At 38.6% G+C, this 22,922-nt stretch overlaps 1 protein-coding gene and 1 long non-coding RNA gene across 3 annotated transcripts in view; one reads left to right on the top strand and one right to left on the bottom strand.

Annotated features, from left to right (window-relative positions):
• The first annotated feature begins 11,968 nt into the window (after nt 1–11,968).
• The window catches only part of LOC308632087, a 38,383-nt gene continuing 27,429 nt past the window's right edge, over nt 11,969–22,922 (top strand). For both annotated transcript variants that reach the window (XR_014018422.1, XR_014018423.1), the window contains exon 1: nt 11,969–14,138. This is a non-coding gene — a long non-coding RNA (uncharacterized lncRNA). The remainder of the gene's footprint in view (nt 14,139–22,922) is intronic.
• Nucleotides 17,796–22,922, bottom strand: part of GALNT1 (polypeptide N-acetylgalactosaminyltransferase 1) — a 131,817-nt gene continuing 126,690 nt past the window's right edge. The window contains exon 12 of the mRNA XM_081263755.1: nt 17,796–18,904. Within this exon, the coding sequence (XP_081119881.1) occupies nt 18,758–18,904 (147 nt within the window). The 3' untranslated portion in view covers nt 17,796–18,757. The remainder of the gene's footprint in view (nt 18,905–22,922) is intronic.

Raw genomic sequence — 22,922 nt, 5'->3', positions numbered from 1 at the left:
AGTCTGGCCTCGTCTTGCATCTTGCATCCTGGGCGGCAGCAGGGTCTGGTGGGAAAGACTGAGAAAAACAGTGAACAGACTTGCTTGTGTCTCACCCAGAGATTCTGGACCGATCTTCCTGGGGAAATCCATCTTCCACAAAACACCTTTCAAGAATCCACTGCAGTCAGCTGGGTGTGGAAGCTCTTACCTGTAATCCCAGCAACTCAGGAGACTGAGGCAGGAGGATTGCAAGTTCAAGGTCAGCCTCAGTAGTTCAGCTAGGCCCTAAGCAACTTAGGGAGACACTGTCTCAAAATAAAAAAGACGGGGGATGTAGCTCAGTTTTAAAGTGCCCTTGGTGGCGGGGGGGGGGGGGGGGGGGAGAAAAGAAAGAGAAAAAGGAGTTCATAGAACTTAGATGGGGGACCACCTGAATGTTTTTGTTTGTTTGTTTTGTGTAGATGCCTAAAATATGCTGACTAAGCAATGAAGCTTGGAGGGGCTATGTCCCTTCATAGAGTACCACCTTTACTCAGCTGTATCCATGCAATCTCAGAGCCCCTCCTCTGTGATCCCTCTGGGATCCTGTGCATTAGGGAGCTGAACCTGATTCATCTTGGCCTTCTGGGCCCTAGCATAACCTCCTCAGTTGCTGGAGGTAAAGAAGCACAGGAAGTATTCTGAAACGTTCCAAATTGCTGTGTGAATTACTTCAAACCAAGGGGAACAGTAGCTTCTCTTATCAGGGCTTTCCCTGATTCTTCCCCGGTCTGATTATCAGGAAAACCCTCCCTGGAATTCCTATCAGGAACCACCAACATGCCATAGGAAGGGACCGGTCTGGACAAGCTATCACCTCTTCATCTGAGGGCCTCCTCTTCCCATAATTGTTCACTCTCCCCAAGGTGCCCACATATCCACCTCCCATTTCTCCTGTAGGGAGGACACATAAACTTTAGGTTATACGAGGGTGTCTGCTGTTCATTTTTCCTTCAGGTAATGCTCCTCTGAACAATAATAGGTAATAAATTTGTGTCATTGCCTTTTGTTGATTGCCAACTTTTCAGAGGCTCAATTATCAAATCTGCTGGCTGAGGTGAGGGATCCCTTTACCTCTACAGTGCAATAAACTTTTGCTGATGCCAAGATCAGCTGCAGAGCCAAGGCTATACCTCCTTCTGCAGGACTAAAGGCAAGTGGGGGGAGTCCCATCTTCATTAGAGCCTCAAAGCATGGCGAATTTCATGACTGTCTAAGTACATTGATTGCAGAGCTACTGTGTGCCAGGCACTGTGCAATTGTGCTCAGGCAGATTTTCTGCTCCAAGTTCTTCAGTCCTTTGCAGGGGAGGGGGTGTGTTATGTGATGGAGGAAAGCGCTGGCCCAAGTTCCCCTGCTCTGCTCTGGCTCACAGTACCATTCCTGTAGATCAGCTACACCTGGGACCTCATTCCCCAGCCTCCACCCACCCCAGTCAGTGTGGAGCAGGGATCTGGTCCAGGCTTGAAAGAGGGCATAGGCTGAGGCGACACATAGTAACACACAGTCAGGTGGGAGCATGGGGCTGAGATGTCCCTCATAGTCTCCCCAGTCTTACTATCCCCGTGGACCATACCATGCTCAAGTCCCTGATCACTCAAGCCCTGCTGAGTTGATAGCACCTTGCATAAAAGCTGAATTCCTACAGCAGCTCTGACTCTTTGCTTCCTTCTGCTAAAAATTGGCAGGGCCTAATATAAATACCCCACACTGTTGAGGTTTTAGAGGCAATTCTAGTCATTTTGGTGACTAACTACTGGAAAAACATTTCTAGTCTTTAGAGCAAAAATCAGTCTGCTGTTCTTTTCAAGAACAAATTATCTCAGACTCCAATAAAAGTAAATTGCTTATTTCTAGTGGTTTCTGGAGCACTCAGAGGTATGTTACTATAAAGCCAAGATGGTCCTCACCATGGGATTCTGAGGTCCTCATCAGGGCTCCCAAACCTCTCCCACTCCCAATGGAAGGGTGAAGGGGATGGGATCTCCAGGGCTAACACAGAGCTGTGGAACTTTCTGAGGGTATGGCCCCCAAGTGGCCAGGCCAGTTGGGGCTTCACCCTTGCCATTTCTCCTAGATGCCCTTGCCCAAGTGGGCACGTCATATCATAGACCAGCCCTCACAATCCAGAACCTGGGTTCTGAGGAGAATGTAGGGGAAATGTGTTCTTTAATGGAAAACTATAGATAGCCAAATGCAATTATTTTGTTGCATGGTAAGAAGTACAACCAGGAGATAAACGGGGAGGAAGGGTTCATCACTTAACAGCAAGTGAGCAGTGTTTCTCAAAACAAAGAGTCAGGGGCTTTAATTGGGAATTACATCCACATAGAAGAAACTCCAGCACATGGGCAGGTGAGCTCATTCCTGAGCTTTCTCAGTTTGAGGTCATACCTCTCATGTTCAAAAAAAAAAAAAAATGGTGGATGGAAATGCCTCCACGTGGAGAATTTAGTATTATAATGAATAAAGTTTACTCTGGGTCCCCTAAAAAGAGCAAGTTAAGAATGACTCCACAAATTTGGCTGGTTTCTTGTAAGCTTCCCTGGCAGGCTTATCCGAAACAAACAAACAAAAACTTTAAAAGAGACTTAACAGTCATTTAGAGGGGCAGCAGTTCCTAAGTACCTGCTTAGCAGCTGATAAAACTGAATTATTTAGATTACACCCTGTGGGGTTATCTGTGTGTATTTTACAGCTGTATAAATTGTGTAGCAATGCAGAAAAAGTCTTGTCTTTGGACGTGCAACTGAATTCTCTCTTGTGGAAAGGCAACCCTGCCCCCATGTGGAAAGTTCTGGATCCATTTCAATATTATTTCAATATTCCTGATATGTCTATTCTTTGGATTCTGATTGAAACATCCTATAGTTTCCATTAGTAATGAAATAATTAAAATCCTTAACAATGTTCATTTTATATGTACATTAGAATCATAATTTTTTTTGTTGTTGTTGTTGTTGAAAAAAAAAGCCTTTAAAATACATTTCAGCAATCCCAGAGTTCCTGATACAGGAGGTCTAGGGTAGGACCCTGAATATGGGATGGCTATCAAGTTCATAGCTCACACTTTGAGAACTCTCTGTGGTCTGAGGGCATCCTTGACTGTCAGGGCTGTGTTGTGAGGGAAATTCTCTTGGGTTAGTAGGAGGCTGAATTCCTGGAGACCCACAGGGTGCCTCCCAGATCCTCCCAGAGACAAGCAGCCAGTCCATGGAGGAGGCCGCAGCTATGGAGAGCAGAATCACTTAGCTGTTGGGGCTCAAGACAAACTTCCCCAAAATTTGACTGCAGGAGATCAGAATGTGCTACCCCAAAATATACTTCTTTAGCATATTTTGAGCAAGTTATTCTGGGAAATTGCAGACACAGAAGTAGCTCTGAGAAGCTGCTCCTTTGTAAAGCACATTGACATCTAAGAAGGACAGCTACATTAGTGAAATATCTGCATCAGTAAAGGGCTGAGATTTTTTCACTCGATTTCACCTGCACAAGGCCAACTTTACTGCCAATAAGAATTTCCCCTCTCCTTCTCATAATTTATTTCCACTCCACATCCTCCAGAAGCCCTCAGTCCCTGTTCCTTCTGTAACTCAGGATGCTATATAAGTCTCAGTCATCTGACCTTTTCTTGAGTCATATTTTTGTGGGGCTCCCATGCTGAGGTATATAATTCAACACAGTTTTTTTCTTGTCAATATTTTATGTTGATTTACTTTGTAGCCCAGCCCAAGAACCTCAGAGGGTGGAGAGAAGCCATTTTTTCCTCCTCCACCAAAACAACGCTGCTTCTCTAACCCCTAGTGCGCAAGCTGTCAAGGTGTGTGTGCTTATGACCCATGCAGCTATCACTGGTGCCCTTAAAGATGAGACTTTTTAAGGTGGACATGAAACCCAGGAGGAGTGGGTGAGTTGGGGCTGCACCCTTGCCACTTCCTCTGGATGCCCTTGCCCAAGTTGGCACGTCATATTACAGACCAGCCATGGTCCAGAACCTGGGTTTTGAGGAGGGACAGAGACATGTCACTGCAGATTAGTAATCCTACCACTACCTCTCACTACCACCACCATCCCCAACCTAGGACCCAGAGGACAGGGTGTTCTGAGGTCTCTACCACCCATCCTAGGAAGGGTCCTTACAGGTTCCCCAAAGACTTGGTTCTTCTTTTTGAGTTTTCATGGGTGCCCTCTGAGATCAACTTCTAGGCTGTGCTTTAGCTTAGGGACCACACACTCTAGTGACCAGCTGGAACTTACCTGTGTGCTTCGCATTGCCTCTTGCCTTTTTTCATTGAGGTCAAGTATGTCTTGCTGGTCCTTCAGTTCTGATATCTATGGCCATCTTGACCTTGGCAATCTAAAATATGCAGACTCCATTGTCCTGCAAGTCTTCCCAGCTCTTTACTTCTAGCTCACCACAGGGCTGGATGGATAAGGTCAGGCCACTCCTCGGTCACCTGAGCCTTGCCCAGGTTGGCATGGTCCCCTGTGGGAAGTGTCGACCCCAGGCTCGGCTGGCTTTCTAAACATGTGGTCAGTGTGAGCAGTGGCTTGCTTCACCTCTGTGCATGCCAGGCTCTACGGAAATTATAGTCATACCCACTTTACATTTCCTTGCACCTGAGTCTCCACTGTACAAGTAGATGTAGCAAGTCCAGCCCACAGCTTGCTGCTGGGACATATCAGGTATTTGATAAAAGTTTGCTGAATGAGTGAGAAAGCCACCAACCTGCTGTGTCTGATGGAGTCAGTCCAGAGCACTTAGCTGGTCAGGGCAGGGGACTATGTTCAGGATATTTTATGCCCACCCCCTTCGTTTTACCAAAGAGGGGACTGCCAGAGGGGACTGGCAGATGACTGACAAAAGGTGGCATGGTAAGTTGAAGACAAAGCCAGGCCCGGGGTGAAGCACTGGTTCCCGCTGCAAATACAAGGGAGGCTATAGCCCTCTCTTTATACCAAACTTGAACTGCAGAATAATATAGTTGTGTTGTTTTAAGCCACCAGCTTTTTGATAACCTATTATAGTGGCCACAGGAAACCAAGAGAGATAGCAAAGGTGAAGGCTCATTATAAGAAGATCCAATGGTAAGGAGCACCATAGAGTTGATAAAGGAGTCACTGCTTCAAGTGTAATAGCAATTATGAGCTGTGTCCCAACCTCAGGAACATTAAAATATTTAAAAATGTTAATTAAAAATGGATCCATGGTTCTAGACAAGATAGAATAAATACATGTACCCCTATTTTTCCTGCTAAGTATAGCTAAAAGCCCTGGGAATTATACACAAAATAAATAAGAAAATGCCCAAAGGCAGTGAGATGAAGGGAGACCCATGAGGGAATCAGGACCTAAGGAACTACATGATGGAGTTGTTTTTTTTTTGGGGGGGTTGTTTTTTAACAGTCCTTGGGATTGAACTCAGAGGTACTCTACCACTGAGCTGCATCCCAGCCCTTTTTAGTTTTTATTTTGAGACAAGGTCTTGCTAAGTTGCCCAGGCTGGCCTTGAACTTGTGATTCTCCTGCCTCAGCCTGCAGAGGGGCTTGGATTTCAGGCCTGTGTCAGGGTGCCTGGCACCCCCTGTTTTTTTGTTTGTTTTTGCCTTGTGTACTTGGACTGGATTCTAGAGAAGCCTGCAGTCTGGAGATACTGATGAGCACAGACAAAAAAAAAGTTCTAAGAAAAGCTCCCTCCCTCCAGCTAAGGGACCAGGAAAGAGGCAGCCTGGCAAGACAGAAAATGTTTAAAAAACAAACAAAAAACCCATGAAAACTGTTTTACTCCAGCTAAATAGAAAATGCTGACCCATCCCATCTCTGTCAACAAAATCCAAGTGGGAAGGCTAGACTTCTGCCAGTGGCTCATTGTAGCAGGGAGGTATCAGAGGCGGCCACTTGAGGTGTCTGAATTGCCACCAGACCCAGCAGGAATGAGGTGGCTGTCTCCTCTCCATTGTGTCAATGGAGGCTGAGTGAGGAAAATTCCATCCCTACTGGCACAGGGTCAGAGAATGCATGCTAAAAAGAAAATTTAATCAAGATCTAGAATCTCATAATATCCAAAATGTCCAAGACGAAAATCACTTGTCACACCAAGGAAAATTCTAACTTGAATGAGAAAAATTAACAGACCAACTCTGACACAACCCACATTTCAGAATTATCTGAGAAGGATTTTAGAACAGCCATATAAAAATACTTCAGTGAGCCATTAAGAACATGCTTGAAATAAGTAAAAGAATATATATATATATATATATATACACATATATACACACATATGTATATATATAATATATGCATATGTATACATATATGCATCTATTTAATACATACATTTATGCACTTTAGCAAATAAATAAAAAGCCTGAGGAATGAAATAGGAGATATAAAAAAGAATCAAACAGGAATATTTTAACTAAAAGTTTATAATAGCTGAAATAAAATGTTCACTGAATGTTTGGACATGGTGGCACATGCAGTTTAGAAGACTAAGGCAAAAGGATCGCAAGTTCAAAGTCAACCTCAGCAATTTAACAAGACCCAAAGCAACTCAGCAAGACCCTGTTTCTAAATACAATACAAAAAAAGGGCTGGGGATGTGGCTCAGTGGTTAAATATCCTGGGTTCAATCCCTGGTACCAAAAAAGAAAAAAGTTCACTGGTTGGGTTCAACAGCAGAATAGAGAGGACTCGGGGAAAGAAATTAAGAACCAGATCAAAGAAAAATAATAGGAAAAAAATAAAACAGAGCCTCAGAGACCTGTGGAAATTATAACAAAAAAAGCCAACACTTTTGTCTCTGGAGTTGCAAAAAGTGATGAGAATTTGTGGGACTGAAAAAGTGTTTAAAAAATTCTAAATTTGGGAAAAGATATGATCCTTCAGATTCAAGAAGCTGAGCAAATATCAAACCAGATAAACCCAAAGAAAGCTATGTCAAGGCAGATCAAAATCAAAATTCTGAAAACCAAAGACAAAGAATTCTTATCAGTGAGAGAAAAATGACACCTGGCCTATAAAGGAAAAACAATTCAAATGACAGCAATTTTCTCATCAGAAACCACAGAGGCCAGAGGAAGTGGCACAACATTTTTCAAGTTCAAAAAGAAAAGAACTGTCAACCCAGAATTCTGTACTTGGTGAAAATATGCTTTAGGAATGCAGGATAAATCAAGACATTCACAGATGGAGGAAAAACTAAGAGATTTCCTTGCCCACAGAACTACCCTATAAGAATGATGAAAAGAAGTTCTTTAAACAGAAAGAAAATAATGAAAAACGAATGCCTCTTGATCCCATACCTTATTTCATACATAGAATCAAAAAGGAACAAATATCTTAATTTAAGAACTAAAACTATTAAACTCCTAGAAGAAAACATAGGAGTAAATCTTTGTGACTTTGGATTTGGCAATAGTTTCTTAAATATGACACTAATAGCATAGCAACCAAAGAAAAAATTGATTGCATTTCATCAAAACTTCAAATGTTTGTACTTAAAAAGTATCATCGAGAAAGTGAAAACATTAGCTCACATAGTGGGAAATTTTTTTTTTCAAATCATGTATCAGATGAAGGACTTGTATTTATCATATATAAAAAAACTCTTACACTATAATCATATTTTCCCCCCAATGGTCAAAGGATGTGAATACAAATGGCCAATAAACAGAGGAAAAGAAGCTCAACCTAATTAGCCATGAGGAAAATTCAAATCAAAACTACAGTGAGATACCATGCCATGCTTATATAAGGATGGCTAAGATAGAAAAAGATAGACAATAACAAATGTTGAAGAGGATGTAGGGGAATTAGAACTCTCAATAGTGATAGTGGGGATATAAAAGGATGTAGCTGTTTCAAAAAACAATTTGGCAGTTCCTCAAAATGTTATATTTACAGCTACCATATGACCCAGCAATTGCACCCCAATGTACATACCCAAGAAAAATGCAAGCATATGTTCACACAAAATCTGTGCATGAATGTTTATAGAAGTATTATTCATAATACAGTTGCGGAGAAACAGACAATAATAAGGACCCCCCCCTACCCACCAAACTTCGATTCTTGCAATCAAGTCAGAAAGATTTCAGACATGTCACTGAGGAACAGGAATGAATTTATTGAAGGGATAGAAAAGGGGAAGGGGTTACTATCAAGGGAGAGAGTGTGTCTTTTCAGAGAGGAGAGGGACATTGTCCTGCATTCCAGTTTTATTGGGGATCCCAGAAAAGTCTCCAGAGAGTCCTGCCCAGGTCCACCTCTTGAGTTTTGATTGACAGGAGGATGATATCAGACTTTTAAGTACCTACTGTCATGGCAACTCTAGGTCACCCTGGCCCATGCTGACTGGTTCTAATTGGATTCTTCACCATACATTCTAGATTTTATGGTTTGGAGGAACTATTCTTATTTCTTAGTTTCAGGATCTGATCATGCAATCTCCTGGTTTCCTCTCATGGACATTATCTTGGGTTTCATTTCTCCTGCAGTTAACAGGTAGTTTGCTGAGGAATGTGACATATTCTGTCCACTTAGGCCAGGCAGGGCTGCAGGTGAATTGCTTCTTGGAAAAGAAAGCATGTGGGGGTCAGCCCAGTGGGCCCATTTTATAGAATTATTCTCTTAACTTCATGTTCTCACTATCCTCATCTGTTTGTCCCCTAACAATAATATCCAAATGTGAAAACAACTTAATGTCCATCAACCCATGGGTGTATGGCAATCATTGTACGGCACATTCCCACAGTGGAATAAGGACGGACCTTAAAAACATTTTTCTATATGAAAGAAGTCAATCACAGGACATCACACATTGCAGCATTCCATTTATATGAAATGTCCATAATAGGAAACTGTGTATAGAGAGAAACTAAATTAGAGCTTTCCTAGGACTGACGGGAAAGAGAAAGAAACAGATTAGGGGGTGACAGCTAAAGAGATGGAGCTTCCATTTGCAGTGATGAAAATGTTCCAAAATTGAGTGCATGGATGGTTGCATGACAGTAAATACACCAAACCCACTCAACTGAAGACATTAGATGGGTAAGTTGTACAAGATGTGAATCATAACAAAGCTTTTAAAAAATAATACAAAGGAAAAAAATACTAAGGATCCTTGAAACATCAGATGGGGGAAAATAAAGAAAAAATTGAAATGTGAGTAACTATAATAGTTTTTTCTTTTTCTTGAGTTTGATGATTGAGGCAAACATTACTATTTTCTGACATGGTTCTCCAGATATGTTTAGGAAATAGTGAAGACATGCATAAATTGGCGAGAATTAAGAGTTTTGTGGGAAAATAAATCTTCCCTGGATTTTCAGTGTTCCTGTAAAAAAACCTTAGGCATCAGAAATTCAGAAATTAATATTCAGTAAAGTTAGAGAATGTCTATTTCTGCTTCCCCCAGGAACATATCCTTTCCACATATTATTAAGATTATTTTGTAGTCATGTGTTTTCCTAATGGCAGAGCTATTGCCTCCATCCTGTGAGCTTTCTCTTACCTCTCCAAGAGCCAAAAGAGCTACTATGCAGGATAGGCGCCTAGGCAACCGCAGTACTTTCCAAGATGGTGAGATTTCTAAAGGGATCCAACCTAGAACACAGAGACATTTGTTCTTTGTAGAAGCCAAGACGCTGGGCTTATGCGACCCTTGGAGATATTTATTCAATCCAAAGCCCTGTAAGGAAGCAAATCAAAGGAAACACTTTTAGAAGCTGTGGGGAGGCGCTGCCTCTTTCTCCTGTGCGTAAATGGCCAAGATGGTCTTTTCTGTGTTCCCACTTACCATCCAGACTTTGTGTGTGTAAGCACACTTGACCTGGCTCTCATCACACTGTCCTAAAAACACAGGAAAAGCACAACATTTGTTATTTTTTTGTAAGGTAAATAATCAGAACTCTGTTTCTGATCTCATCATCTCATAAACACATTCATAATACAATGAAAAAGGATGAATGTTAAAAACCTAACGCACACCTTGAGCTGAAAAAATATTAACATCAGTAGACCAGGATCTTAAATACATTCGTTGTAATACTCTGGACAAATGCTTTAAAAATACAACACAGAGATATATTAAAAAAAAAACACTACAAGAAAATTAAAACTCTAGAAGGTAAATAAAAATGGGAGTCTAAAACCTACAAGAAAATGACAACCAAGACATTAAAAGCGTAGGAAACATCAGGAAAAAAAATTAAAATGGAAGGCTTAATCCTAACGTAATAATCATTACATTAAATGAAAATTACCTAGATATATCGATTAAAAGACAAAGAGTGGCAGGTTGTATTTTTAAATTATCTCAACTATAGTCTGTGTTTAAGAAAGTCATTTCCAATATGACAATATTAGGTGTAATATTAAAAGTAAAAGAATGGAAAAAGATATACCATGCAAAACTTATTTGAAATAAAAGTGTGGCCATGGTATCAGATAAAACAGACTTCAGAGCAAAGAAGATTGCCAGTGACAGAGACACTGATGAGAAAAGAGTTGATGCACCAAGAATATATAGCAATCTTACTTTGGATGTACCAAACAACAGAACTGCAAAATCTGTGAAGCAAAAACTCAAAGAACTGAAAGTAGAAATAGATGCATCCACAGATATATTTGGAGAATTTGACATCCTTCTCTTAACAATTCATAGAACAACTAGACAGAAAATTAGCAAGGCTATAGAAGAATTTAACATCATCAACCAGCAGAATCTAATTGACATTTGCAGAATGCTTTACTCAACAACAAGAGAATATGCATTCTTTTTCAGGTGCCCATGGAACATTTTTCCAGTAAAAATCATAACCTGGCCTTAAAACAAATCTCAACAAATTTAAAAGAATTAAAACCATACAGATTGCATTGTCCCACCATAATGAGTTCAAATTAGAAATCAATAACAGGAAAAAAATACTTTGAAACCAAACAACATACTTCCAAATAACTCATGAGCCAAAGAAAAAAATGTCGAGGGCAATTTAAAAAGTACAAAACAACACTGAACTGAATGAGAGTGAAAATACAACATATCAAAATGGGATAGTTAATGAAGGCAGTACTGAGACAGAAATTTATAGCATTAAATTCTTACATGAAAAAGAAGGAACATCTCAAATTAATAACAGAAGCACTCCCCATTAGCAACTAGACCGAAATAAGCTCAAAGCAAACAGAAGTAAAGAGATAATAAAAACGAGGGCAGCAGAATCAATAGAAATGAGAAATGGAAAAATAATAAAGGAAATTTCCAAGTCCAGATGGTTTAACTGGAGAAGTCTGCCAAACATTTGAAGAATTCTACACTAATTATATAAATCTCTTCCTCAAGGTAGAAAACAAGGGATTACTTCCTAACCCATTTTATGAAGTAGTATTAACTTGTTACCAAACTGCACAAAGATAGTACAAGAAAGTAAACTATGAAGCCGGGCATGGTGGCACATGCCTGTAATCCCAGCAGCTTGGGAGGCTGAGGCAGGAGTATCTCAAGTTCAGAGCCAGGGCTAGCAACTTAGCTAAGTAACTCACCAAGACCTTGTCTCTAAATAAAATACAAAAAAAAAAAAAAAAAAAAAAAAAGAGTTGGGGATGTGGTTCAGTGGTTGAATGACTGTGGGTTCAATCCCTGGTACCAAGAAAGAAAATAAACTATAGACCAATATCTCATGTGAATATGGCTGTAAAAATCCTTAACAAAATATTAGCAAACTCAACTCATCAATCTGTAAATGAATTATATAACAGGTCTTAATGGTGGGGGAATTATTCCAGAGGTGCAAGGCTAGTGGCTATTTCAATATGTAAAAATAAATTAATGTAACCTACCATTGTATTAGCTTCATATTGCTGCTGTAACAAATTACCACAAACTAGTGACTTTAAAACACAAGTTTATTGTCTTACAGTTCTGGAGGTCAGAAGTTCTAAATAGGTTTCACTGGGCAACAATCAAGTGTTAGTAGAGTTGTGTTCCCTTCTTCAGTCAGCAATGGCCGGTGAAGTCTTTGTTGTATCACATCTCTCTGGCCTGACTCTATTGTCTCCATCTTCCACATTGAAGGATATGTGATTACACTACCACTGAGACAATCCAGGATAACTTCCCCATCTCAGATAGCTACAACCTCAATTCCCCTTTGTGAACATTCACAAATTCCAAGGACTAGGACATGACCTTCTTTGGGAGGCATTATTCTTTAAGATTCACTTGTATCTCACATGCAATTTCCCCAAACCAAGATGCCCCAGTGTCTCAATGTGCTATAGGATCAAGCCCAACAATTTCATCTAAGTGTTATCAACTCCAAATCACAAAATTTCATCACTTAAATCAGATATGGATGGTGATCTGTTTATAATCTCTTCTGGAGAAAAATTATCTCCCTATGTGCTAATTAGTAGAAATATTTTGTTTTTTTTTCCCTGAGCTCCAGGCTAGAACATGCACAAGCCCATGTGGTGCCATAGCAGGGCAGACATCCTAACCTCTCTCTGGGATTGCAGTCACTGGTCCTCATTTCTTAGGCAAACACCTGCAGCAGCATTCTTGACTCCTTTGTTTCTCTCACATTCACATCCTGTCAATCCATCAGTGATGCCTCACTTTTGCTTTTTGTGATGCTGAAAAACCCAGGGCCTTGGGCATGCTAGGCAGGTGCTCTACTGCTGAGCTGCATCCCCAGTCCTGTTAGGTTTATCTTTAAAATCCACAGCCCCATTCTGCCCAGCCGCAGCCCCCACTACATCCCAAGCCCTCTCATTCATGGGATTCTTAAAGCACTCTTTCTGGAGCGTGGCTGACACTGTTAGTTCTAGCAGAAGATTCTCCTCACAGCAGCCAGAGTGACTTTTTTGAAACTTATGTCAGCTCGTGCCACTCCCTGGCTCAAAACCATCCTTCCTATCACACTCTGATTATAGTCCAAGTCCTCATTATGGTTTGTAGGGCTCACTTACTCTGGCTCCTGCCTGCTTCCCAACACTGTCTTGGACTCTTCCCTGTCTCCTCACTATGCCTGATCACACAGCCTGATCAGTCTTCTAGCTTGCTGACCTTGTCCATGTCCCAGGGCCTGTGCTGTGCCCTCACTGTTCCCCCATGAGGAACACTCCCCTGTTGACCTATGGCTTATTCTTTTGTGCCTTTGGGGCTCTGATCAAAGGTCCCCTCTTCAAGTAGACTGTCCAACTGCTCTAGAATGGCCTCTCCCCTTGTCCATCTGCTCCCATTGGCTTCATAGCACAATCTTTATTGTTGACTTGCTTTTATTTTTGTGTCCTTCCCCCGCACAATGTCAGCTCCATGATGAGAGGGAGTTTGACCTTCTGAGTCTTTGGTGAATAATAAATAAACAAATGACAACCATCAGCAAATAGAACAAATTGTTGTTCTGGAAATTTTCCCCTCTCCTTTCTGTTTTGTGTCCTAGTGCATTGCCTGCAACTTCCTGGGCTGGTAGGCAGTAATGGTGATAGCAGATATCCTTGTTTTGTTCTGGATTTAAATAGCAAGGTCTCTGGGGTTTTATTGTTAAATATAATTTTAACTGTTGGTTTGAAGTCAAAGTGAAGTAGAATGCTTTTGAAAAAACGTGTTAGCACATGCTTTTGCAACAATTGGTAATGTTTTATCATACATGCATTGCGATATGGTTGGCTTCAAATCCTGCTCTTTCCAAGATGCCAAACTACCTCCTCACAGCTGGCCCTCTAATTTGACCACTCAATAGTCAGTATTATGAACAAGGATGGTGTCACCCTCCCTCCCTGCACCAGCCCCTCCTTCAGAAGTGCAGCAGGATGTTGCTGGCTGTACTGAAATATGGCAAAGGCCCAAGGCTGAGGACAGAAAATGACAAGCTGTTCAGGCCTATGAGATGAGACCTCAGGTCCAAGAGGCAGTCTGCATAGGCAATCTGCACTGCAAATGACCCCAGCTGTGAATGGGAGGAGAAAGAGATAGTTTTCTCTGGTCCACAGTATGTCCTTCATCTGCTTGGGGTAGGCTTGCTGAGAACCCCCCACCCAGCCAATGCCACCCAGGAGAATAAATACATACAAGCTGCATGGCCAGAGGATCCTAGTTTCTAAGCACCAAGTAAGGTGGTAAAGGAGCCCTCTGGGAGTTGGCCTCAAGGGCAGCTCCACTTTGCCCAACTCTGGAGGGGAAGTACAACCAAGGACAAGATGAAGGTCACTGGTAGGCCCAGCGAAAACACCAAGGGAAGGAGAAATGCAGAGAGGAAGCAATTGCTGAGATCTCTGGTCATTTTCTTTTTTTTTTTTTTTTTTTTGCCTTTTAGTTGTTTTCTTCTTGACTTTTTGGAATTCCATGCTGGGTACACTTAATCAGCCATAGATTTGAGAAGTTTATATGCAGACTGGGGGGCCCCCTCTAACTACTTGGGATTTTTTCTCCCTCAACTTCCAGCCATTCTGTTTGTTCCCAAGACTGTGGTCTCCCCAGCTTTAATCCTACAGTTACAATCTGTGTGAACTCTACCTCCAGTGTGCTGTGTGCATGGGGAATGCTTTCTGGGAAAAAGCTGTGTTCTTACCCAGTACTTTATTGAGGTATAATGTACACAAAGTATAATGTATGTATGTTAAGTATAAAGGTCAATAAATTCTTATTTTTCCCAATAAATTAGTTTTTCTTGTTCAACAAGTTTTAGCTTTATCCCTATTGTCAGTTAACTCATTCTTTCAATTTAGAATAGTATCTAATGTATAAGTTTATCTTTATTTATCCAGTAACTTATTACTGTTGAAGTGTAATTACTGAGTCACAAGGTAAGCATGTTTACCTAGGAACTAGCAAAGTCTTTCCCAAGGTGATTATATGCCATCTTACATTCTAATAGTTACTCCCTGTTATCACCATTTGACAGGTATGCATTGGTATGTCCTTGTGATTTCATTTTGCATTCTCTGATGACTAACGTTTACCACACTTTCCTATACTATTTGTGTAGCATTTGAATGGCTTCTATGAAAGTGTGTATTCAAATCACCTACTCATTTTTATATTAGGTTGTTAACAATGTTTTTTTTTTTAAAGTTTTTTTTTTTTTTCTGGATGAGTTATATGTGTTCTAATATTTTCTTAAGCCATGGCACTTTAGCAGCATCTTTTTGATGAGAAACATCTAATTTTGATGAAATTTATCAGCTTTTACCTTTAGATTTAATAGTCCAACCCCAAGGTCTTTAAAAATACTTTTTTCTTCTGCAAAATGTATTGTTTTGTTCTTTCACACTTAGATCTATAATGCCTTTTCAAAAAATTGTGTACGGTACACAGAATGCATCATTGTTCAAATTTTTTACTGTACAAATAGCCACTACTCAGTTTCAATAGGAAAAACTTTCCTTTCCTATTGATTTGCTTGGTATTTTTATTGAAAAGTAATGACCATGTATACATAGGTCTATTTCTGGACATTCTAACGCTAGTATCACACACTCTTACTTATTGCAACTTTAGAGGAAAAAATCTTGAAATTTGGGAAGTGTCAAGTCCTCCAGTCTTATTTTCCTTCTTCCACATTACATCTTAGTCAATCTGTATCTACTGCATTTCCACTTGTCAATTTCTACAAAGCCTAGAGAGGGATCTTGATTTCATTGAATCTATAGATCAATTTGAGGGAAACTGACATCTTAATATTATGCAATCTTCCAATCAATAACAATAGTGTATCTATTGTGTGTGGTTTTTCTTAGCACTGTTATCTAGTTTTCAGGTTAGAGGACTTATACATCTTTTGTCTTCCACAACTTTCTTCTTAGATATTTGACTTTGTTAATTATATTTCATTATAAATGGCATATTTTTAAATTTAACTTCAACTGTTTATTTCAAATGTATATTTGCCTTATCCTGAAAATGGCAGAAAAATAAAGTAACTCTTTGTATACACCTTTCACAGTTATCACTTTCAGAAATACTACCTTCTGAATTTCTCCTCTGAAAAACATGTAAACCTTGGAGTTTAATTTGTTCTTGGTATTTATTTGTGGAAGATAAGAGCACTAAAGCCTACAAAAAGAAACCTATGTTTTTTTTTAGCTAAATGGAGAACAGGGAAAATGACACAAAGGCCTGCATGGTGTGTTACATTTGCAGAATGGTAAACAAAGTGGTATTTCTCAGGAATACCAATTAGGAAAGGCAGACTATTACAATGGACTGAGATTAAGATTGGGTGAATAGGTTTGCTGAGATTCAAATTATCTTTAATTGTCACTTATAAAATTCTTCACTGGGCTGGGGCTGTAGCTCAGCAGCAGAGCGCTTGCCTAGCATGTATGAGGCATTGGGTTGGATCCTCAGTAGCACATAAAAATAAAATAAATAAAATAAAGGCATTCTGTCCATCTACAACTACAATTTTTTTTTAAATTCTTCACTGGTCAAATACTAGTTGTATGTATTCATCCCTTGCTTTTTCTTTTCATTCTCAATTTCATTTGTAATAGAGAGATTAGCATCTCTAATCTACAAACAGCTATGATAAAAGGGATCCATTTGAATTTCAAATAAAACCAATGTAAGGCACAACTATTCAGGAATCTTTTATATTTTCAAAATATTTAGGAATATTTTAATTAGGAAAATAAAGGCAATGGGATTTCTATCAGATTCTAAAAGTACCCATGAATTAAATCACTCATATCCCCCACTTAAAAAAAAAAAAAAAAAAAAAACCAAACCAAACCTTAAATCACATTGCTATTAAGCTTTCTTATAGTAAGGAATAAGACCAAGCTATGCTAAAGTACAAAAACCTGAAATTCTGAGCATGAAAATAATTTATTGATTAGACATCTGATTTGTTCAAGCAGTAGGCCTAATGAAGACAGAATTAACACAGCTCATGGAATAGAAAAAAGATTCCATCCAGCACCTGCATCATTTCATATTTCCTGGGGACAGATTATGCATTCTGTATCACAGCCTCACCCTAAAGCATCCACATGTGCTTGATGTTGATGAACTTGAATTGGATATAAGAAACTTCATGTTTGGCAAGTATCATTAATGATGTTACTTTCAGAAACAATTCTTAGGCACTAGAAATAGCACTGCCTGCAGTGAGTCTTTGAAAACCAAAGAAAAGAATACCATCAAATATAATCTTAAAAACAGGAAGGAAAATATATGCATTTTCTGTGAATGAATTGTTTTACATATCAGGAAAAAATGTTGCAATGAGGTTTTCTTTCTAGGAGAATAAAAAAGTAACTTTTAATTGATAGGTGATTTTTGTGGTATGAAAAATCAGAGAAAAATAAAACCAATTTAACCTAAATGGAATTTAAAAAGAAATGCAGGACTAGTAATATGCACTTCTTTGGCTAACTTATTAAAAACTGCTAATTAAATATTTTCAGTCAAATTTTATTAAAAAAAAAGCAGCAGATCAACATTACAATTCAAGAATCTAATCTAAATATGCACTTGACAATGAAGCACATCTGAGTATGGAGTGAAAAAGGTTTTCCAAAAAAACCATCAAATATATTATCTCCAAATACCCAAATTATAAACCACTCCTTGAAAGCCTTTTGTTAAATGAAATCATAAAGAACTGAAGATTTATTGCTGTGAAAACAAATCTGTAGTACAGTAGTATGAATCTTGGGTATTAAGCATAATCAGCTGAATCAAGTTAGGAAGGTGAAAATGTGGTAAGAATGTGTGTGTGTGTGTGTGTGTGTGTGTGTGTGTGTGAGACAGAGAGAGAGAGAGGGGGCGGGGAAGGGAGAGAGAGAGAATGAGAATGAGAGAGAAAAGGGAGGGAGGGAGAGAAACAGACAGAAGACCGAGACTGTAAGCCAGTTGACCCAAGAACAACTGAGATATCTAACTTGTTCAGTTGAGACCAGGCATCATGTTAATTCTCCATTTTTTAGAAGGCAATTAAAAGTCACAATTCCAACAGCCCACAAATCAAATAAAAATATTGTAGAAAGAAATTAAAACTATGTTCAAAGAGCTTTTTCTCCCAGCTCATTTTCAGCACCCCAAGGAAAATAAAAGCATCCATGACTATCACAGATGAAAATAAAATGAACGTCATTGGAATCAGTTATTTTTCCCCACTGAGGTATAAAATCTATATAGAAATTTGATACTATACTATAACAAATTGTACTTCTCATAGTTCTGTTTTAATTTTGTTTAAACCCTGTTTAATATAGTTTTTTTTTTTTAATGTAAAAATGTTGTTTTCATGATTCTGTATCTGGTTTCAGTTCTTTTTCATTTGCTTTTATGTCAATGTTTAATATACTGGCTACCAGTTCTAATCAGGAAAAAAATCTTGGTAATCTCTTCATTGACAGCACACTCAGCAGAAATTACTGATGTGCAAGCAAACCATAAAAGGTGCAGCTCTCCAGAAAGCACATTTTGTTGACTGTTTCACTGTCTGAATATTCTTTTCCATGATTCTTGATGAAAGACTCTTTCAATCTTGTAAACATCAGTGTGCACAGTCTCACTACTATGCAGTTTCATGTCCTTGGACAGGAAGGCTGGTTCACAGCTAGTGAAAAGCTAGAGGAGTCTGAGTTTTAATGGCTGATAAATCTTACATCCCGCAGAGGAGGAAAGCACTTTTCCTTTTTTGCTACTTAAGAATGTGGCAGAAACGTATGCTGAGGTAGCCCAGTCAATCCTTATTTTTTTCTTTTTTTAAAAATTTGGTCTCAGAATATTTCTGGAAGGGTGACATTTCGAAGAAGCCACTGCTGGGACCGGCTTCCACTGCAGTCTCTAATGCTGGGCACCTGGCTGTCCTCTTCCGTGGCTTTATCCAGGCACTGATTACTGTTCACATGCTGCAGGGTTAATTTCTGAAAATGACAGGGGGAAAAAAAAAGAAATCTTAACATGAAAGTGGAGAAGGAAAACATAACACCCCCCCCTTTTCTTGGTACTGGGGATTGAACCCAGGGGTGTTCAATCACTAGGCTACTTCCCTCGTCCTATTTTATTTTGAGACAGTCTTGTTAAGTTGCTTAGGGCCTAAGTTGATAAAGCTGGCTTCAAATTTGCTATCCTGCTTCAGCATCCCCAGTTGCTAGGATTACAGGTGTGTACCATCACATCCAGCTTCAACTATCATTTTGGTGATTACTAAATTTGTAGAAAAGATTTTTGGTGAGCAGTATAAATTATTCAAAAGACAACAGAGGAAATGTGCATATTTAAAGATGCATTAAGAGCTAAGTGGGAGAGAAAATCCATTTGGTTCAGTGGGGCACAATTGACCTGCAGGAAGATGACCTAATTCTAAGCCCTAATTCTGGCATTAGCTCCGTAACACTGTGAGAAACTTCTCTTTTTGTGAGTGTGCATTCTGGTTTCCCTAAAAAAAGAAAGAAATGAAAGAAAGGAAGACCAGATTGGTTCCTAATTTAGGATCCTCCAACCTATTTCCAAACAGCAATTTCAAAGTTTTTTCATTTCCCTGTGATAGGGCTTTTCCTGTAAATTCTGTGATTCCAAATCTCAAGCTTTAGAAATTTAGGTCCTTTTGCAGAATTAAAGTTGTATGAACACTGGGATGGCTACGATTTGGTACAAGCAATCTTAAGTCTGTGTTATATTCAATCCAAGAAAAGACTAGCCTTGTGGTTAAGGCAGGTGGTGTGGTACACAAGAACAACACAGGAACTTGAGTTAGTCTGGTTCATAGCCTGGGTAACTTGGCCTTCCTCCTTTTTAAAATATAGATTACATATTTTGAGCAGATTCTGTGAGGTTGAGACAACAAAGTTTATATAATATCTTACAAAGAAGGTACTTAACAAATGGCTGACAGATAAAGCTATGCATCTTCGTATCTACTCATTTACATTTTGTAATTGATATTATCTTGTTGATTTTTAGGATAATTTCAAAAAGGCAGGAAAGAGAGTTAACAGATACACAGTTAAAATGATTCAGACTCTGATAATGTACTCTGGTCACATTAAAGTCTTCAGAATAGTTGTGGCAGGCATAAACTTCAAGTTATTTTATAAGTTCAAATGACTTTAAGGAAAGGTGGAACATCAACAAACATATTTATTTGGTTTGCTGACAATTTTAAAATAATTATTTTATCTGGAACATCTCATTTTCATGAAGTTTTTCTTTTGTACCTATGTCAAAACAAAATGTAATGATTATATAACAACTATTTTGGCTTCTAGTCATTCACTATTCTTGTGTTAAAACAAAGTGAGAACTGGCAAAAGATGGTATACATTTGCAGATGTCTCTATCCACACTGATTTAGGTTCAGTGACTTTTGAATTCCTATAAATGCATAAAAACAGAACCGAAAAAGAGTGGATGTTTTAATTTTTCACACAGATGCTGTGTAATTTATTGGCTGATAAGGTGGGCTTAGCAGTCAGACATTCCTGGAATGAATTTTGGATTTGTCAACTGAAGCATAACTTAATGTAACTCGTCATCAAAACAACCTCTCTGACACTCAGTATTCTCACTATAAAAAGGGAGCAAAAATACTCACTTCATTGGGTTTTTGTGAGGAAACAATGAGAAAATGTACACAAAGTGTTATCTAGTCCGGACTAAGAACTTGACAAATGGTACTTATTAGAAAACAATATCCTAGCTACACCCTGGGCAGCCATGAACACAATCTAGCAGCCCGACATTCTAGACTGCTGAAGCTCTGCATGCACACTGTTGCCAAAGCAGTCACATAAACAATGCAGAACAAGAACAAATTCAGCAAAGCAGCAGGATACAAATTCAACATACAAAAATCAATAGCTTTTCTATACATCAATAATGAACCCAATGAAAAGAAGTCAGGAAAACAATTCCATACATGATAGCCTTAAACCAAAACAAGGGAATAAATCTAACAAGGAAGTGAAAGATCTCTACAATGAAAATTATACAACACTGAAGAAAAAAATTAAAGAAGACATTAAAGGTAGGAAGACCTCTATGTTCTTAGGCAAAATTAATACTATTTTAAAATGACTGTATTATTAAAAAAGTGATTTATAGATTTAATAAAACTCCCACCAAAACACCAATGACAGGCTGGGATCATAGCTCAGTGGTAGAGCGCTTGTGCCTTACAGGGGTGAGGCACTGGGTTCAATGCTCAGCACTGCATATAAATAAATGAATAAAATAAATATCCATCAACAACTAAAAAACAACTAAGAATATGAATCGAGAACCTACAGAATAGGAGAAATCTTTGCTAGCTACTCTCTGATACAGGATTAATATATAAAGAACTCAAAAAACTTAACACCAGGGCTGGGGCTGGGGCTCAGTGGTAGAGTGCTTGCCTAGCATGTGTGATGCCCTGGGTTCGATCCTTAGCGGGAAACATTTCAATATATAAATGCAGGCATCAACTTCCTTAATAAGACTCAGTAAATGATGAATAAATAAAGCTCAGTAAATAACAATAAGAATCTATAAGTGGAATGGCATCAAATTAAAATGCTTCTGCACAGCAAAGGAAAAAATTAAGAGCATGAAAAGAAGCCTATGAATGAGAGAAAATTTTTGCCAGTTACACTTCTGATAGGGAATGAACTAAATACTCATTTCTCAAAAGAAGAAATGCAAATGGCCAACAAATATATATAAAAAATGTTCAATATCCTGAGTAATCAAGAAAATGCAAATTAAAACTACACTGAAATCTCATTTCATTTAGTTAGAGTGGCAATCATCATCTATGTATGATATATCAAAGTGCATAAATGCATTCTACTGTCATGTGTAATTAATTAAAACAAAAAAATTCTTAAAAAGAGAATATAAATAATAGATGATGGTGAGAATGTGGGGATAAAGAAACACTTGTATAATGTTGGTAAGATTGTAAATTAGCATAACCACAATGGAGATTCCTCAAAAGACTAGGAATGAAAACAAGGCATGACCTAGCTATTCTGCTCTTTGGTATTTATCCAAAATAACTAAAACTAGCATATTATATTGATACAGGCACATCAATGTTTGAATCTTGTCTTTTTTGTGTGTCTGTGTGGTGTTGGGGATTGAACTCAGGACCTCACACATACTAGGCATAGCATGCTATACCACTGAGCCATATTCCCAGCCCTACCATCAATATTTATAGCAGTGCAATTCACAATAGCCAAGTTATAGAACCAGCCTAGGTGTCACCTACACATGAATGGATAAAGAATATGTGATATATACACAATGAAATTTTATTCAGCCATAAAGAAGACTGAAATTATGTCATTTGCTGGTAAATAGATGGAATTAAAGAACATTATGCTAAGTGAAATAAGCCAGACTCACAAAGTCAAGGATCGAATATTTTCTCATATGCGAGAAGCTAGACAGAAAAAAGAAATTGAAAAAAAAAGGGAGGGATCTCACAAAAATAGGAGAGAGACCAGTAGAATAGAGAAGGGAGGTTGCGGGGAGGAAAGAGGTGAGGTGAGGGAAAGGGGAAGTATTGGGGAATAAAATGGAACAAACTATGTACATGTATGAATATGTCATAATGAACTCCACTATTATGTATAATATAATGTACTACAATTAAAAAAAAAAACCTCAAACATTCCAAAACTCCCTGCAAAGTTTGTTCTATTGACATTCTTCCTCAGGCCCATGGCCAATATTATTAAAAACAGAAAGAAATTTAAGTACAATAAAAATTTGGTTGGATAATTCTCTTTTTCAAATCCCAATTTCTAAAAATGTGCATTTCATTTATCTAGATTAATTCAAATAAACTTGAAACAAATTGGGTTACTGTTTGGTACTGATTATTTAACTGTTTAACAACAGTATAAAATTCTCATAATTCAATTGAACAGCCCCCCAGAGACCTGGACTCTGGTG

The sequence above is a fragment of the Spermophilus citellus genome, assembly GCF_964194105.1.
Source record: "Spermophilus citellus genome assembly, chromosome: 12".
In the NCBI taxonomy this organism is placed as follows: Eukaryota; Metazoa; Chordata; class Mammalia; order Rodentia; family Sciuridae; genus Spermophilus; species Spermophilus citellus.
This window is presented reverse-complemented; position numbering and strand designations above follow the sequence as displayed.